At 39.2% G+C, this 16556-nt stretch overlaps 3 protein-coding genes across 8 annotated transcripts in view; 1 reads left to right on the top strand and 2 right to left on the bottom strand.

Annotated features, from left to right (window-relative positions):
* The first annotated feature begins 705 nt into the window (after window positions 1–705).
* Window positions 706–15429, top strand: LOC122414587 (uncharacterized). 3 transcript variants are annotated; one of them, XM_043426004.1, is made up of 7 exons: window positions 6365–7062; window positions 7519–7645; window positions 8471–8568; window positions 11261–11483; window positions 12296–12866; window positions 14379–14695; window positions 14902–15429. In XM_043426004.1, exons 1-6 carry the CDS (start codon window positions 7015–7017, stop codon window positions 14689–14691), a joined length of 1380 nt encoding a protein of 459 aa, XP_043281939.1. In that variant the 5' UTR covers window positions 6365–7014; the 3' UTR covers window positions 14692–14695; window positions 14902–15429. The 3 variants fall into 3 exon arrangements, with proteins under 3 accessions (XP_043281940.1, XP_043281939.1, XP_043281938.1); XM_043426005.1 differs by lacking the exon at window positions 6365–7062 and adding an exon at window positions 706–752 and having other exon boundaries at window positions 14379–15429; XM_043426003.1 differs by having other exon boundaries at window positions 6366–7062; window positions 14379–15429.
* Window positions 2471–4217, bottom strand: LOC122414592 (probable RNA-binding protein 46). The gene is made up of 2 exons (XM_043426011.1): window positions 3727–4217; window positions 2471–3131 (listed from the first exon to the last, which is right to left on the bottom strand). Exons 1-2 carry the CDS (start codon window positions 3908–3910, stop codon window positions 2611–2613), a joined length of 705 nt encoding a protein of 234 aa, XP_043281946.1. The 5' UTR covers window positions 3911–4217; the 3' UTR covers window positions 2471–2610.
* Myo10A (Myosin 10A) overlaps window positions 15058–16556 on the bottom strand; it is a 78056-nt gene continuing 76557 nt past the window's right edge. For all 4 annotated transcript variants that reach the window (XM_043425997.1, XM_043425996.1, XM_043425998.1 and 1 more), the window contains one exon: window positions 15058–16532. In XM_043425997.1, the coding sequence (XP_043281932.1) occupies window positions 16302–16532 (231 nt within the window). In that variant the 3' untranslated portion in view covers window positions 15058–16301. The remainder of the gene's footprint in view (window positions 16533–16556) is intronic.

The following is a 16556-nucleotide window of genomic DNA, read 5'->3' as shown; positions in this document are numbered from 1 at the left end:
TACTTAAATTATTATTCAGTCTAGACGCTCATTTGACGCGATCTGTCAGTTACTGCGCTCTGGTAACAAAATTTGGAAGCTAACAGAAGTGAAGAAAGATGGAGCTGAATCGAACGTTCGTATTTCAGCAAACTGCAGAGCGCAGTCGATCAATCAGAAAACAGTTCTTTACAAATAGTCATTAATTATTAACAATTATCAGTTTTATGATCATCTGGAATTTTTTAACGACAATAGTGAGAAATTAAACACACTGCATACTAGTGAAGTATTTCAAACGACTCTCCATTTCCAATCGCACTACGATCGCACTATTAAATCGAGTTCGCTTCGGAATATTCGAAAAAAAAACACACACACACACACACACACATTGTCTTCGTCTATAACTTCGATCAACATGTTAATTGGTGGAAAGAGGTGAAAATCCGCGAGTCCGCTTTGCTAATACGTGAATACAAACATAAGAATGTTTGTACACAAAGTTTACGGGTGTGTAAAGTGAAGTGTGAAAAATTGCGTTCGAAGGTGCAACACAAAGACGTCGCGAGAAGAAAAAGTTAGAGGATTACATGGGTAAATTTTTATTGTCTATTAAGAAAAATCGGCTCAAGATCGATGAAACGTGATTTAAAATATTTTCCTCTCTTAATTTTTATCATTCATGTTTCAAGACCGATTACTACGGGCGGACGAGAGCTCCGAGTGTGTCTCTCGTACGCGCGAAGGCCGTCTTGAAAAAGCCGACAATGGTAAGCATGAGAAAATAGTCGAAAACAATAACGAAAAAAGTTGAGTCAATGTGTCGAAATAAAAATGAGTATTGGAGGTTGAAACGACAAAGAAACGCGAGGCTAGATGGAGATGAGGCTATGTCCCTTCAACCGCGCGCATTCGTACAAGGTGAAAATTACCCACGTTCCATATTTTTGTCGTGAGAGATTTTACAGTGGCCAAGAGTCATTGTTCTTGATCGTCCGTGACCAGAGACGGTCGTGCGTGTGTTTTATACCCGTCGAAGGAGCAAGCGAACTTCTCTCTCGATTGTTATTTAAGAAAAACAATGATAATAGTAATAACAAATTGATAGGTAACCTCCGGATAAACTGGAGATTGGAATGCGCACGAAGTTTCGCTTCGTGCCTGTGTGTATTGAAAGTTGAAAAGATTCTACGCATGCGTTCGTTTCCGAAAATTTTAATACATCAGAATTTAACGGATTATCCGCTCAACTATAAATTATTGTGAAATTCAAACATTTCCGGTTTTTCCTTAGACCACGTTTGTGTTAAACTTTTTCCAGCACAGGGACAATCTTAATTCGTGTATACAGAGATTTAGAAATTTTCGTTGGATCGTTGACAAAATCACGAACAACATTCTGAAGAAAAAAAGAAGCGTTTCAAGTGTCAAAGGAAACAATGAAAAAATTGCCCATAATTTGATATTTATATTCCCTTCGCCAACTTCAAAAATATAGAAAAGTACTTCTGGCCCACCGAGTTCAGCGTTAGATTTTTTCTTTCAACCACAATTACCAATGCATTCGACAATCTTGTGAAAAATAATCGAATCGATATCGTTGAACGATCCCACGAAAAATAAATGTTTTAGTGTCGTTTTGTCGTTTTAAAGAAACGCAGGAAAAAATATTGAATCGCACATCTTACCACGTTATTGGGTGTCATACCGGGATGTGCCCAATCAATGCTGACTTCAACACCTTCGAACAAAGTGGCTCGTTCTGGCAATAGCCTCCGTCTCGCCATTGCAGCTCCTCGGTGCGTCCGATAACAAACTAAAGCGTAACGGACTTGTCCGTTCGTATGTTTGTAGACCGAAACCTGGTTAACTTCGTCAGTCAAATCGTAAAATGTCTAAGGAAAGAAGTTTTTTTCTACAGTTAAATATGAATAATTGATCAAAAGGAAAAATCAAGCCAGTTTATAATTGCTTTGAATTTGTATATTATAAAATTCAGTAATCGAAATTGAAAAACTTGAATTTTTTTCACGAGCTCTTCGACCACGAAATAATAAAAAAAGAGTCAACTGCAATTCGACTCGAGAACAAAAAGCTATCGAAACAGTCGAGAATCCGGGAGTGTTGAACGCAGTACGAATTTTTGCCACAATCTTTGGCAATCATGCGACGTTTTTCTTGGCCCATTTAATGAATAAGGAACGCGCAAACGCAACGTACAATGAATCTTGCAATCTCATTAAACGCAGTATTTTTTTCATATTTGGAGAGAAAGTTTATTTGCGCGACGAGGAATCTACTTGGCAGCATAAAACGTTTATTTCTCGGGGTACATAACCCTACAAATGGGCAAAATTACTTGACTCAAAGCGAGGATAATTTTCTTCGTAATTGTTGCGATGAGGAAAAGTTGAATTTGACGGAAATTTTAGCAGGCTGCACGCCAAATGAAAGGTAAAAGAATAAAGTGAAAAAATGACATCTCCGTGTTTTCAATTGATGACAGTGCCGAAAAATTTCACGTACCAAAAAATTGTATTACCGTAAAATTCGTCTCAATATTTTTTGTTATTACTTGATACAAAAGTGTTTCCCAATTTCAATGCTTTTTTCTTTGGAATTATCCATTCATTTTGTACAAAATTTGTGCTTTTGTGAAAAACTCACTGTTATAACGATTTCCGAGTTGATATAAGCCGGTAGCTGGCCGATGCACAATCGACAGTTGTTTATGCTTGCAACGACGCCGATTTTGTGTCCTTGTCGAATTTCGAAATTGTTCAATTCCTTGATGGCTCGTTGGGCGTATTCGACTTTCGTGAACATGATGAAACAATAGCCACGATTGCTGCCCGAGAAATCCATCATCAAGCGAATCTCGTAGATTTGTCCGACAGAGCTGAATATCGGGTAGAGGGTATCCTCGTGGAGCTCGCGCGGTATTTTCCCAACAAAAATCTCGCACTCTGGCTCGGGCGGTGGTTTCGTCCAGCCAGGGGGTGGACCCAATTTCCTCTGGCCATTAACTTGTGTCATCGGATAACCCGAACCGGCTAATAAATCGAGTATTCGACCTTCCGATTGGGCACTCGGGACTTGTTCGCTTCGCGAAAATCTCGAGTAACACGAACCGTTTGATTGGCTCAGAACTAATCATTTTTCAAACAAAAAATAACCAAGCTTTATGGATTTTCATCGTATTTCGCTTGCGCGGTGAATTTCGTCAAAAAAAAAATTATTTTATCGAAGATTAAAAAATCAAATTGTTTTGTGCAATTTCCGTTTATCTTGCAGTCGATTTTAAATCAATTCCACAGAATCGTAATAACTTTTGTTCCGTCAAAAGCGTAAACAATAAATAAAAGAATCGACATTGTTTAACAAGCCTAAATTCATACCGAATTCGTGTGATAATAGCTGACAAGTTCACTTGAAAAAAATTTGTCCGTTGTCGAGATAATTTTGTACGAGCCTTTGTTGCACTTGTTTCCATTTATCGATGTTACAAAATGTGTAAAAAAAATGTCGCGTATTCGAATTTATCGAGAAAATAATTTGTATCGGTAAACGAGTGCGAAATAATTAATTGGATTGCTACTCAAGAAGCACGAAGGGGATCGCGGTACGCGGACTTGGAAAAATATCCACGTACGCGAATGCGTTGCACAAATGATTTGGACTGAATTGAGAAGTATCGAAATGTAATGTGTACTGCGAGAAGGAAAAACGATCGCAATTTCTCACCTGACAAATCAGTTCTCGATCGTTGCCGAGATTTCGTCGTATCTCCGGACACGACAGATCCCGATCGGTAGCTGGAGGATTTTTCATCGTCGTTGGAAATCTCGTCGAAAGGTATAACCTCGAGGCCTTTGGTGAAGTCGGTGGAGCACCATTGAGCGACGTCTTGGGGCCACAAAACGTCCATTGTCGATTAATGAAATGATCGAAATAGTGTCAACGTGAAAAATAATCGACTTTTAACAAAGTTTCGAATCGCGTATGCAACTTTATTTCCTATTGCGCAAAAATAACGACCGAGAAAGACCCGAACAAGAAACACCCTTCGTCCGCATTTAACACACGTGATTTTTACGATAAAGCGAAGACGCGAAAGAAATTGACTCCTCTTCCTTTCCCCAGAGACCCCCAACCGATTGTGCGTATCCCTTCTCACGCTTTGGGAGCTCGCGTGGTCCTATCTTTCGCCGGTACAAGCCCACGAGGTATTGAGCTGCTTGTGGTTCGGCTGTCGTTCGAAAACGACCAATAATCGTCGCCGAAGAAAGTCAGCGGTGGTGGGGGTCGACCGAAAGAAAACAACGTGCAGTACGCTTGTCTACATACATATATTGTCTCTCGCTCTCTTTCTCTCTCTCTCTCTCTCTCTCTCACTCCTTCCGTATTCTGCCATTTCGTTACAGCCGTTCCGGCAACAGGCGGTTGTTTTCCGAGAAATATAGAATGAAGAAGAGTCAGAAACACAGAAGAGTTGACTCGACTCCGCTGACATCGATACACGTATACATTGAACGTGGAATCGTTTTTCTCGAAATAGTTACGGGCGTTACGAGCGTAACGAGATTCAATTAAGAACGATGGGCAACTTTGACGACCAGGAATGAAAATTACCAGCGAAACGTATCGGCTCAACAAAATTATTATTTTTATTATTCATCTCATCGAACTGTGTCCCGAGAATTTTTGTTATCCTGTTAACGAAGCACAGAAAAAGGTTTTGGCGTGGGAAAAAATGACGCAGACTAGTAAGCCAACGGACGAAAGGTCCCGGTGCAGAGAGTGACACGATTAACATTGTTGCAGGATCCAACGAATTCGAAGCGTTAGCCTCGCGGAAAAAAAACAATCGCTGGCTCTTTCGAACTTTTCTGTTTCCATGAAATTGTCGAAACGGACGTCTCGCTAGCCGAGTTGGATCAACGACCGTTGCTTCTTATTGTAAAAATAAAAATATCAAAATTGAAATTCCCTTTATAACGTAACGTTTGCACAATAATCGCCAGGTCAACACTCGGTTGGGTGACTCGAAAATCGTAAGTTTATTCATCTGAAAGCGAACCCATGATTTTTTTCGGGTTCTCCCCAGTAACATGGTCAAAAAGGAGACGAAAACGGGACAAAAGTCTGAGATTCGTTTTATACGAAAGAAAATTTAAATTCATTTCATTTCGAATAAGAGTGGGCGCAAAATTACCGGATCCAACGGACCCGGTGTGAACGAATGCACCGTAAAAATCTGGGTGCTCATACCAGTGGGAAAAATCACTACTGCATTTTTGTTTCGTTTTATTTACCGTAAGAATGAGCGAAAAATAATCACAGAAACGAAATAATATCGTGAAAACCGGAGAAAAATAATAACGAAAGGAAAAATCTTCTTTTCTACCTCGAATACGGTTATTTTATTGGGTTTCAAGTATGTTTGAACTTAAAGTCGTTATTTTCCAACTCCCTCGTTCCATATTCCTTGCGCACCCACCGTTTTCCGATAACCGGTACACAAGCCTTCGCGATAATTTCCTCATCGTCGTCGGCACTCGGTCGGTACCTTTTTTGACCAAGCGACTGTTTTCTTGACGTTTCCGCGACGATTCGTTCTATGGCGTCCCATGCAGAATTGGTTTCCCGTCCCACGCCAATGCTCGTTGCGTTAACAGCATTGTTTCGACGTTCTTACGCACACGACTCATGCCACATGATGTAAAATCAAACCTGGAGTCCTGTCGCAAATGACTGGAAATCAAATTCAAACGAATCGTAATAAAATTCAATTTTTCTATTTTATTATTCAAAATGTTACAATTTAAAATTTCATTGGTAAATTCGTAACGATTAATTTATAGAAGCATCGTCATAGAAATATTTCAACTTCGAAAAACGTGGTTTTCTCAATAAAATTTGAAACATTTTTTGCGTTCGTGCATTGTCAATGCGATTTCAAGTGTTCAAGCTTCCCAAAGTTTATTGGGAAGTTTATGAGGGGATGAAATAACATTTGAAACATTTTTTGCGTTCGTGCATTGTCAATGCGATTTCAAGTGTTCAAGCTTCCCAAAGTTTATTGGGAAGTTTATGAGGGGATGAATTTTGAATGACGTTTTCGCAACGAATACCCGAAAATTTTTTGATCGATTCGGTGCGCCGCGCCGATTGCGAAAAATTTGGTATCCTTGCGCACCGACATTGGCGCTTCTCGTCAGTTGAAACGTGCGTGGTAAACGCTTTGCGGCGGCGTATGCAGAAGTATTAACAAACGGAGAGGAGAGTTTGAGAACGGAACAGCGTACATACGAGTTTCTTAGTTCGAGGGGGGCCCTATTACGTGACAAAGAGAGGAGTCACAGTCGCAACCTGAACACGAGAACTTGGTCGCTATCTCCTTCAGTCCTCGTTACGACTTGGCTAAGCGCGCGAGTCCAGTCGTCTATATCGTAGTCGAAGTTCCCGCGACTGCGACGTCCGTCACTGGCATTTGTGTATACCCTCGGCCGCTCTTCCGGACGCGCCTCTGACCGCGATTCCTTTTTTCTTTTATTTCTTTCAAATAGAAAGAAAAAAAAGTACAAGTAAAAAACGGACGGACAAAAAACTCGTCCTTGGTCCCGTCGAACGAATTTCAGGCGGTTTTTCAAGCGTTTTAAACTGCACACCAACTCTCGAGCATTGAGAGAGAAAACGGTCACGAAGAGTATAATGAAAATAGAGTTCTCGCGCGCTGCTATAACGCCCGAGTGCTGAATGGGGAGTGTTGGGCAACGAAATGCGCTTTATTCGTATGTGAGACACGTTATTTTCTCCGATTTGTTTCATTATTTTTTTTTAGTTTTTTTTAACTGAAATATTCATGCGAGACTCGTAGTTCGTCGTAAATTTTCCGAGAGCAACGCGACGCTGTGGGTCGCGCGTGTGCGTTTCTGTGTATACGAATACGAATGCGCCAATTTCTGCTTTGACCGTTCGCACTATTTTCGATATTTCCATTCGCCAAGTTTTAATTCCATCCGAGGCGTCATGGCTATGATGTGGAATCGCAAAGTGTTCATCAGGATAATCGAAGTGGTGAGTGGTCTCACGATAATTCAGTGGGCGAATAGACCTTTTTCGAATTCAGCATTTCAATTGAAAACAGATTTTCACTTTAATCGGCTCATTTTCATTTTTTGTCCGAGAAAGCGACACTCGGACTCGGGGATTTAAAATCAAATTTTTCAAAGTAATTTTTCGTTGGAAATGCTGAGAAAGACACCGACGAACTTTTTTTTGCATATTCCGTCCCGGCGACACTCGTCACAATTTCTCTTGGCGATCTCGCACCAAGATGAATGAAATGCTCTGTGACAAGTGTTTTCCTGCAGCTCGCGGTGATTCAACAATCAATTGTCTTGACATACGAGACGAGCCATGCTAATGATACGCTACGAGCTTCGAATTTCCTGAGAAAACGCTGATGCGTCATCGCGGATCAGGATATTTATCTTTTCTTCTCTAAATCTATTCGTATAATGACTTTTTTAGCTCTTGTGCATCGCGTGTGTGGTGGCTCTCCGCGTTACGGACGACGAGAGCCGAAGGGTGTTTCACTATCTGCGGAATCGTAGTCGGGACTGGTCGATCCTGAACAACGTCACGTGGGGCTCGATTGGTAGGCTTTTTTTCATGGCAACGCGACTGTATTAGGGTCCAATGACCCGATGCGACTGTGTGCCATTTTCAAACGCTTTCTTATCGCTTCTTGAAAAAAATTATATTTCCCCCTGTCGGTGTGGAATTAAATTTTCCTCAACGCAGCAGTGCTTCGGACGACATTTCGATGCTGGAAAAGGAACTCGATTTGTCGTTCGGTTTTTTCATTTCCAATTGGAAAATCAATTCGATCGAGGAATTAATTTGACACTGAGAAAAAAATCTAATCAATTACTTGACAAAATCGAAAAAAACATTTTCGAACACAACAACGGTGAGCTGTCACTTTACAAATATGATGATATTTTTAAGCGTGAACAGATTCACAGAAATATATACGTAAACAATTTGTATCATGGCATGAGATTAGTCACTAAATAAAAAACAAGTAAACGCTAAAAATGTGTGCAAAAAATGCAACATTTTTTGATGAAATTAAAAAATAAATAATTCTCTTCAATACGTTGAGCTACAGAGTTCGCAGGGGTCGCGATCGAAGGGAAAAAAATCTCTGAACTACTCGAATTATTTAATTACTAAAAAAATAAATTTCGAAAGTTATCGAAAATAAATGTACTTGTCTCAGAGTTGCTACCGCGACTCTAAATCGTTTTTTTTCTTCCGATGATCCGATCTTCAAGCACTGGAAAACCCAAACAATTTTGCATCCTCGAACGCCTGCATTTTGTTTATTGCTTGCCCCTTGTTTTTTGACATTCGAAGTACGAAACTCTGAGCGAATGATTATGAGCGGAGACTCACCCGCGTGATTTTATGATCCCAGGGGCAGCCCTCGCGACTGCGACATGCGGTGGTTATATCATAATAACGACTGGTCTTCTGATCGCTGCTGTGACTGGGGAGCTCAGCGGACGGATTACCGTAAGTTAATTGCATTTTTTTCCACTTTTCATTCGCCGCTAATTAATCGTGCTCGTTGACGACGCTGACACATTTTTTACACGTCTCATCAACAAGCGCGACAGAAAAATGATGAAAAAATAAATGTTTTTATTGAGTTTTCACAACTTTCAATCAACGTCTATCGATTTTATGTTAATTTTCCATGAATCGAGCGATACCGCAATAAAAATCAATCGAATTTTTCAATTATTATCAGACATATTTCTCGATTCGGAAAAATGGGTGTTAATAATTGAACAAGCGGAGTTAAAATACCGAAGAATCAGTAGCGTGAGAACGTCGGTAACGCAACAAGCAGCGTGCTCGAGATGCTGACATTGAGTAACAAGGACGATTGTTTATCCTCGCATGCAAACTACGTCTGTAACGGCGACGACGTTTTATGCGTTAGCCCGATCACATAGAAATATCAAATGACGCGTCGAACTTTTTTTTTTTTTTTTTTCTTTAAGAAAAAAAAATAATAACAACGAGAATAATAATGATCGAAGCAATATTTGTATGGTGAAGTATCGTGGACCGATTTCTCAGTGAACCGAGCACGAGATCGGTGCGGCAAATTCATTATAAGTCACGTAATTTATGGATATTGCGGAATTGTTCTCCAGTCTACGCCCGTAATGACTCATAAAGTGGAGCTCGGGCGATTCTCTGTTACGGTATAAAAATCGTTCTTTCGACCAGGAATGTTAATCTCTTCCTGAAAATTCGTCGCGACTACTCGATATTTTTGTTTTTCCATATTTGGCAAAAATTGTTTTCGAGGTAAAACGAAGAATCCATCGATTTTTCGTCGTCTCTTTAAGGCCTATGAACAGTGTAAACGCGAAATTTTCGGGGTTTTTTGTTTCATTTATAAATAAAAATTGGTTGGATGGATTTACGTAAAAGCTTGTGAAGATTTTTTACATACTCGGAAGCACTGGAAAATGTTTATTTTTTATTTTTTTAATGGTATATTTTTGTACGATGGTGCGTCGAAAACTGCACCCCTTGAATCGGCGTTGACAGCAGAACGGAGAGTTTTTATCCCAGAGACTTGATTCAAATTCCATTTTGCAGGGAAAGCCCACGTTTCCGGCATGACGTAGCCGTTTTTTCACAACTTTTTTCTTCTTCTTTTGTAAAGAATTTTCTACTGAGAAATCCACAAAAATTGTGACTTTTTTCTTTCGGACGGTCGCTATTTTTTTTGTAAACAATATTTTGAAAATCCCCTGCGTCATGCAATAGCTAATAGCATATATTTTAAGAATCTTTTTGGTTTTTTGTCTTGAGATGTCCCGTTTTTGAGACTTGCTGTTTCATTTAAATTCATCGAACCAATTTTTATAAAATAAACAAAAAACACCGAAAATTTCAACGTTTACTCTGTTCATAGCCCTTAAAATAACGATTTCTTCGTTTTTCACAGTCCAAGAACTGTCTGATTTCCGCAGGGGTCGTGCACCGGACAAACGTCGCACAAGGCATTATTTCTATTTCTTTCTAGACCCACACCGCTGAAAGTAATACGTCGTAAAGAACTTTTTCGCGGGAAATTTTGTTCTTTACTTTTGTATTTAGTCGTGGTCCTCGGTTCTGTGACCAACCGTTTTGACAAGGCGAGCGGTGGAACGAAGCGTCCTTAAACTTGAGTGTATGGAGGCGAAATGGAAAGTTGAAAATTTCTGTTGCAGCAACTGGAAACAGGGACAACCTTGTGTGTAATTTAACTTTGACAGTGCAAAGTGTTAATTATTTTCATGAAAATAAAATATAAAAGCGCTTCGGGAATTTCATTTCATTTCATTTTCGTGAAACTTTACACTCTGCACTTAACTGTGGAAAAATTTCCATACGTGCAAGATTTTTTCCGATCTGTATTTGACTGTATCAGTGATCTTTATCTTCGATTTTGTTCCTAAATGAGACTTTTTTATTCTGTACATCATCGTGTATACTCGAGTTAATGCACATTTGGATCTCACACTCTCGCGATATTTCGGGGCCAAACGCTCGAGAGCTAAAAAATCGTTCCAACGAAATTATGGAACAGAACGACTCTGGCGAATCACCTGTAATTTATATTGCATTAAATGAGTTTTTTCTATGACGTAATCGCAATCTTTCATAGTCACCAGCCGATATAATATAATAACGTCTGGGTTGGGTCGCCCTTCGACCTGCGCACCTACTATTCTCCGGATCACTTGGAAGATTCAAGGACTGCGTCGTTAAAAATTGCGCATTAGATGACTGATAATGAAAAAAAAAAAAATTAACGAATGTACAGTGAGCTTTAAGTCAAGAGGCTTTTTCCTCTTTCTTTTCTAACAAATTCTGAAACTTGTCATTATGGTTGACTGAGAAAAAAGTTTGTTTACTGAACCGAATTTGTCGCGTTGGACACAAATTTATAAGATGCAAAAGTTTTTTCATTGAATTGCAAATTATTTGATTTCTTTTGCGCAACCGAATCATCGAAGCCGAATGATTTTTTCCAGCTAGCTGATGCTATTTTTTTCTTTACGTCATGCTTCAACGACATTTTGTTGCATTAAGCCCGAATATGCTTAGCTGCTCGAATTATTAGTTCTCGTGTCATAAACAATTTGTCGTTGCTTGTATCGAACTGAACTGAATTTTGTATCATTTTTTCGGAAAAAAGGAACTTTTTCTTCTCGGATTGGGAATAATTCTCTTCGGAATCGTTGGCTCCCTGTCGCTCGCGTCGATCGAGAGCGTGCCGAATGATTTGATCGACAATGCGGCTGTGCTCGGTGCTCTCTGTCTCCTCACATGCTTCGCCTTCATAGCAGATCTGCTGATGAGTACACCGAAGAACGTGAAAAAACACGACGGGTCTCGGACGTTTCTTGACAAGGAAACAGGCAAGTCACCAGGAACAATCACCCTGCCACGCGTTCGCGTTCTCACCACCTCCGAACAATAATTATTTTATTTTTATTTTCATTTTTTTTCCTCACGATCATTCGATTTTTGTCTTTTTGTTTCTACCGTCGACACATTTATTTTTTTTTTACTCAATTCCCTGGCGCACTCACGTATGTGTTTTTCTAAAACAACAAAATTATGCACTCATCTGTTTTTATTAATAAATGCATTATTCGTTTCCTTCGATCACAATTCCATCGCACATTTTTTTTCTTTCTATGTTTCCTGCGCTGCATGCTCATTTTATCGTGAAATTCACCTCCGCAATTTCCTCGCAACTTATTGTTTGGGTTTGGAAAAGTTTTCTTTGTGGATTAGTCCGTTGTACAAGATCGCGCGAGCGTTATTTTCGTACGACGCGGTAGCCAAACTCTTTTGTATCGTGATTTTCGGAAAATTTCAACAAAACATGTGATTCCAATGAAAAGAGACTCTTTTATCGAATGAGGTTTTTGCAAAATGGCTTAAATATTTCTGCTTCGGCGAGACCGACGGCCATGGAACTCGAAAAAAAATATTTCAACGAAGCAGAGTTATAAATGAATAAAATGTTTTGAAGAATCATGAAAACGTTCATTTCCATTGAAATTCTGGAGCTGAAAGAAAGATTTTCTGCGCTGTAATATCATGCTGGATCAAAATCTTTGGCTCATTAATCGATCCCAGTGAGCATTCGCTCAACTATTTTCCTCCGTTTCTCCGAGAGCCGAAAAACATTCTGATTTTTGGAAAATAAAAAACGGAACAGCTGCGAGAAAAAAGCCGACCTTGAGCATCGAGCACGAGGCCAAATCGAGGCCCGAGACCGAAGAAACCGGTGGACCGTCGGCGGAGGCGGCGAGAACGAAAAAACCGACGAACGGGACGAGTAACGCGGTTTTTGACGATTCCGACGAGACGGGACGACGAACCGCGGTGTTCGAAGCGCAGCCTGAAATCTCACGAACGAGCGACCAGCCGGAGGAACATTTTGCAAAAGTTCAACGTCCAAGAGCGACCGAAGTACGCAACAATGAGCGCCACCAAGACGAGAGACAGTCGCGCGAGTACGCCGCTCAAAATTTCGAAAATGTTCGAACCCTCAGAGACTCGAGACGCTACGCAGACCCCGAAAGAGACAACGTCAGATATTCCTCCTCACGAAACGATTATTATCGGCACGAAAAAATTTATCGCGATCAAATGGACGACCAAGTCGATACACCACGCTTCCCTGCCACGAGAGATGGCATGCCTGAACCAATGTTCGCTAAAATTGTCAATCCTAGCGTCAAAATAATGAGGGTCGAACGCGAACCGGAAGACACGTACGACACGAGGTAAACCTTCATTTTTTATCACATTTGCACTCAATATTTTGCGCCGATCCGTTAAGTTATGATCAAGCTCGTTGGAAGAATGCAAAATCTCACAATTTGTGGCTTCATAAATTTTTATCATTTCCATTTTTTATCACATTTTTTCAAATATCTTCTCTTGATTCGCTTTTAAGGGGGGAAACCAGGTTAGGAGGCTGTTTGACACTGATTTTTTGCGATTTTTTTTCAGTGGGAACAATTAATTAGAATTTAATCAAATTTTGACACCGTTTCATTCACATTCGAACAGTTTTTGGGAATTTTTTCGAATAGTTTTAGCCAAAAATAACAAAGTTACGCTGTGATGTGCGCTGAAGATTGTGAGTACGGTTCTCCGATCGCGTGCAGTGTAGACATTCCGATTTTCATCCGAAATCAAAAAGGCTTTGATTTTACGTTAATAACTCATTTTCTAAAAAACGCATGAAATATCGACCACTAGTTTGGTCGTATTTCGTGTAAAAAATGGTCGATTTCAAGGCAAAAATCCGTCCGGAAATCTGTCGTTTTGTTTATGACACTTTGCCGCTTTTCCCATCCGTTGAAATATTTTTTCTATGCACACTTTTTCTGAGAACAACATTCCACGAAACTTTATTTTCCTAATAGAGGATTGGGTCACCCGAAATTTGGTAATTCAATAGATTTTATGGTGTCAATCGGTCAAATTGCCACTGGAACTTCGGGTGTGAACACTTAGCTAGGAAAAATGAAATTTTTCGGTGTCGAATACCGAAGTTCTGCCGCTTGTCTTTCAAATCATTTTTTGCTGCAAATGTTGACACTTAAAATTAGGGTGTCGGTGAGACCTTAAACACGAATGTTCAAGCGTCGAGACTGAAACTTTCAGTGGATGCACAGGGTCAAGACATGTCGGCCCAAGGTTCGAGACGTCCTGCGAAACTCATTTATCGATATTGATATTGAATAACAAATTCATTTATTCCGATGGTTGTTGAATATCGACTTTTTTTCGCATCAGTAAAAATTCTACAAAATCACTGAATTGTTTTAGAACATGAAAAAAAAGCTGCAAAATTCCTCTGTTACGACAACAGAACGAACGTTTGTTAAAAACAGAAATAACTTTTGACAAAACTTTGAGACGCATGTCAAAATGTCACGTTCGTTATGAAACATCTTCGTTTCAAAAGTGATGACTCGTTGAATGTTCATATAAAAGTAATTCCGGACTCTCAAAATAGGGAGGAACGCGACGCCAATTTTTCTAGCAGACAATTTGAATTTTGCGTCTTCCAGCAACTTTTTCGTTTTATGCAGGTTTCGTTGTTCAATTTCCACCAAATGAGATTTTCCCATGCATCATTCTCGTCTTTATTCATGACGGTTTTGAAAATTACACCAGAATTACGAGCAGAGAAGCTTAACGCTTCAGAAAAATTGACTTTCGACACAAATTTGAAAAACGTTGTTCTATGGATATGTCACATCGAGATTTTTTTTTTCCATTAGAAACTCGGATTCGAGTCAATACGATAACGTGCCAACAAGAATGGCTGGAAATCCCGACGGAATTTTGAAGAGACATCGAGATGCTTCGTTCAACGTATCTTCTCCCTTAAGAACTTACGTTGCCAAAGATGGATCGAATCACGACGATATTGAAATGCTCGAAGAATGGATAAACGTTTTGAAAACGACAACCGGAACGCAGACCGGACCGTCATCGCCGACCGACCCGGGGTACGTGAAACACACGGCGAACAACTGGCCAAAAGACCTTAAATTGAAAACTCCGGGCTCTAGTCTAGAAACGAGAAAATAGTGGGGTAACGAAAACTACATTTGCATCATTGTCTTGTATGTTATGCAGAATTAATTTTCGAATGTGAGAAATATTTCGTTGAAAAATTGTCACCCTTCGATATGGGAGTGAACGAATTTTCTTGAAGAATAAATATTTTTTGTTGAAAATTTTCTTGAGACTCGAAAAATTTTGCAACGATACACTAAAATTTTTCTCACTTCTTCAAAGAGCCCAAAAACCCGTCGGGAACGCCAGCTTGAGGCAAAGACCCCTCATTTCATGGATGGAAAAAATTGAGAGTTGCTATGGCTGATCCACCGAACAAAATATCCCTGAGGCATTCGCGATGAATTTTTGGTCTTTCCAATAAAAACATGACGAAAATAAGGCTTTCAAATTTGTATTATTTCATTGGTAAATGAATCCGTTGAAATTGAATTTGTCGAGAAGTTCTACAAATCGAGAACATTCTTCGATTTTGGTTACGATAAAGTCAACAAAATTTCATCCGTCCACGTATTTTTTTATGTTAATGAGAGTACACAAAAAAAACCATCTTTTACAACATTTATACATGTAATTTTTATTTTTTACTATATATAAAATATCTATATATATAAATATCTATATATATAAATATATATAAACGTGAGTCTTGTCTCGTATACGGATGAATAAATCGTACACAAACTTTGATAAATGTTAATCTTTCTGGTCGCATATGTAATAACGTAAAAAAAAATGGTCCTTACAATATTTTTCGAATAAAATTTTTCTCATCTCCCTCGTCTCGATCCCGTATTCCTTTCGTCATAATTATCTTTGCTAAATAATCAAAACGTCCGTGGAGAATTGCCGTCCAGCAAAAAACAAATTCTGAGCTCCCCTCTTTTATAAACGGGAGCTTGCGTAGACAAATTAAGTCAAACTTTTTTTTATTCATCTTCACGTTTTGATTTCTATTTGATAATACGATAGATCGCTCTTAAAGATTTTACTCGTGATCGTTCAGCAGCAACTCAGAGTTGTTAATAAAAAATAGTTCAACTAAAATTATTATGAAAGTCTTACGAAGATAGAGCAATATCAATGTTAATAATAATGATAATGATGATAAACAATTTCAGATTTCTAAGATCTTGAGATAAAACATTATAATAATGATCCTCAGAGCAATATTATTCATAATGATAATCATGATAATAATAATAAACTTTCTTTCTCTATTTTTTAAGGTCTTGAGCTAAAAAATGAACGACTTTTCAATAATTTTTAATCGTTCGTTACTTTTCCGCTCATTCGCTAACCGTTAGCTAAGCATATATACAAAATCGATAATTTCGTTTGGTCACACTTGAGCATTGTTTCGGTAATTTATTTCGTCTTTCGTAATGTTCCGTTTCAGCGATGCAAAAAATCGCTACGCCAAGATTTGCGATCGCCGATTTCTTTCGATTCGAATGACAATTACTTGAAAACGAAAGAAAGAAAAAAACAACAACGAACTGTCCCCACTTTCTCTTTTCGCAGTTCCGGTTCTCTCGAACGTGAGAAAATTGTTAAAAAGTGACAAAAAAAGAAATTGGTTCCTCGTCATTCTTGAATAAATCGTTTTTCCCCTCTCCCCTCTATCTCATCGCGAACGATATCGGCGGAGGCTGATTATTGCTCGTACGTTGCTCCATCGTTATGTACTGCCTTATTAATCGTGAAATCTCGTGGGCCTGCTCCGTCTGCAATCTCGTTATCCTCTGTTGCATCAAGTTGCCACATTTCATATCCAGATACAACGTTCCCTCCTCAGATTTCACCTTTCTCGTTGATATCACCTCGGAGTAGGGATAATGATAAAGGGTCTCCTGCGGAACGAAGAAACACAATAA

This window comes from Venturia canescens, chromosome 8 (genome assembly GCF_019457755.1).
Source record: "Venturia canescens isolate UGA chromosome 8, ASM1945775v1, whole genome shotgun sequence".
In the NCBI taxonomy this organism is placed as follows: domain Eukaryota; kingdom Metazoa; phylum Arthropoda; class Insecta; order Hymenoptera; family Ichneumonidae; genus Venturia; species Venturia canescens.
This window is presented reverse-complemented; position numbering and strand designations above follow the sequence as displayed.

Coding starts and splice junctions, on each gene's coding strand:
- LOC122414587 (XM_043426004.1), top strand. CDS start 7,015: ATGGCTATGATGTGGAATCGCAAAGTGTTCATCAGGATAATCGAAGTG. Junction 8,569..11,260: donor AGCTCAGCGGACGGATTACC/GTAAGTTAATTG, acceptor TTCGGAAAAAAG/GAACTTTTTCTTCTCGGATT. Junction 12,867..14,378: donor GAAGACACGTACGACACGAG/GTAAACCTTCAT, acceptor TTTTTCCATTAG/AAACTCGGATTCGAGTCAAT.
- LOC122414592 (XM_043426011.1), bottom strand. CDS start 3,910: ATGGACGTTTTGTGGCCCCAAGACGTCGCTCAATGGTGCTCCACCGAC. Junction 3,132..3,726: donor ATCGAGAACTGATTTGTCAG/GTGAGAAATTGC, acceptor AAAAATGATTAG/TTCTGAGCCAATCAAACGGT.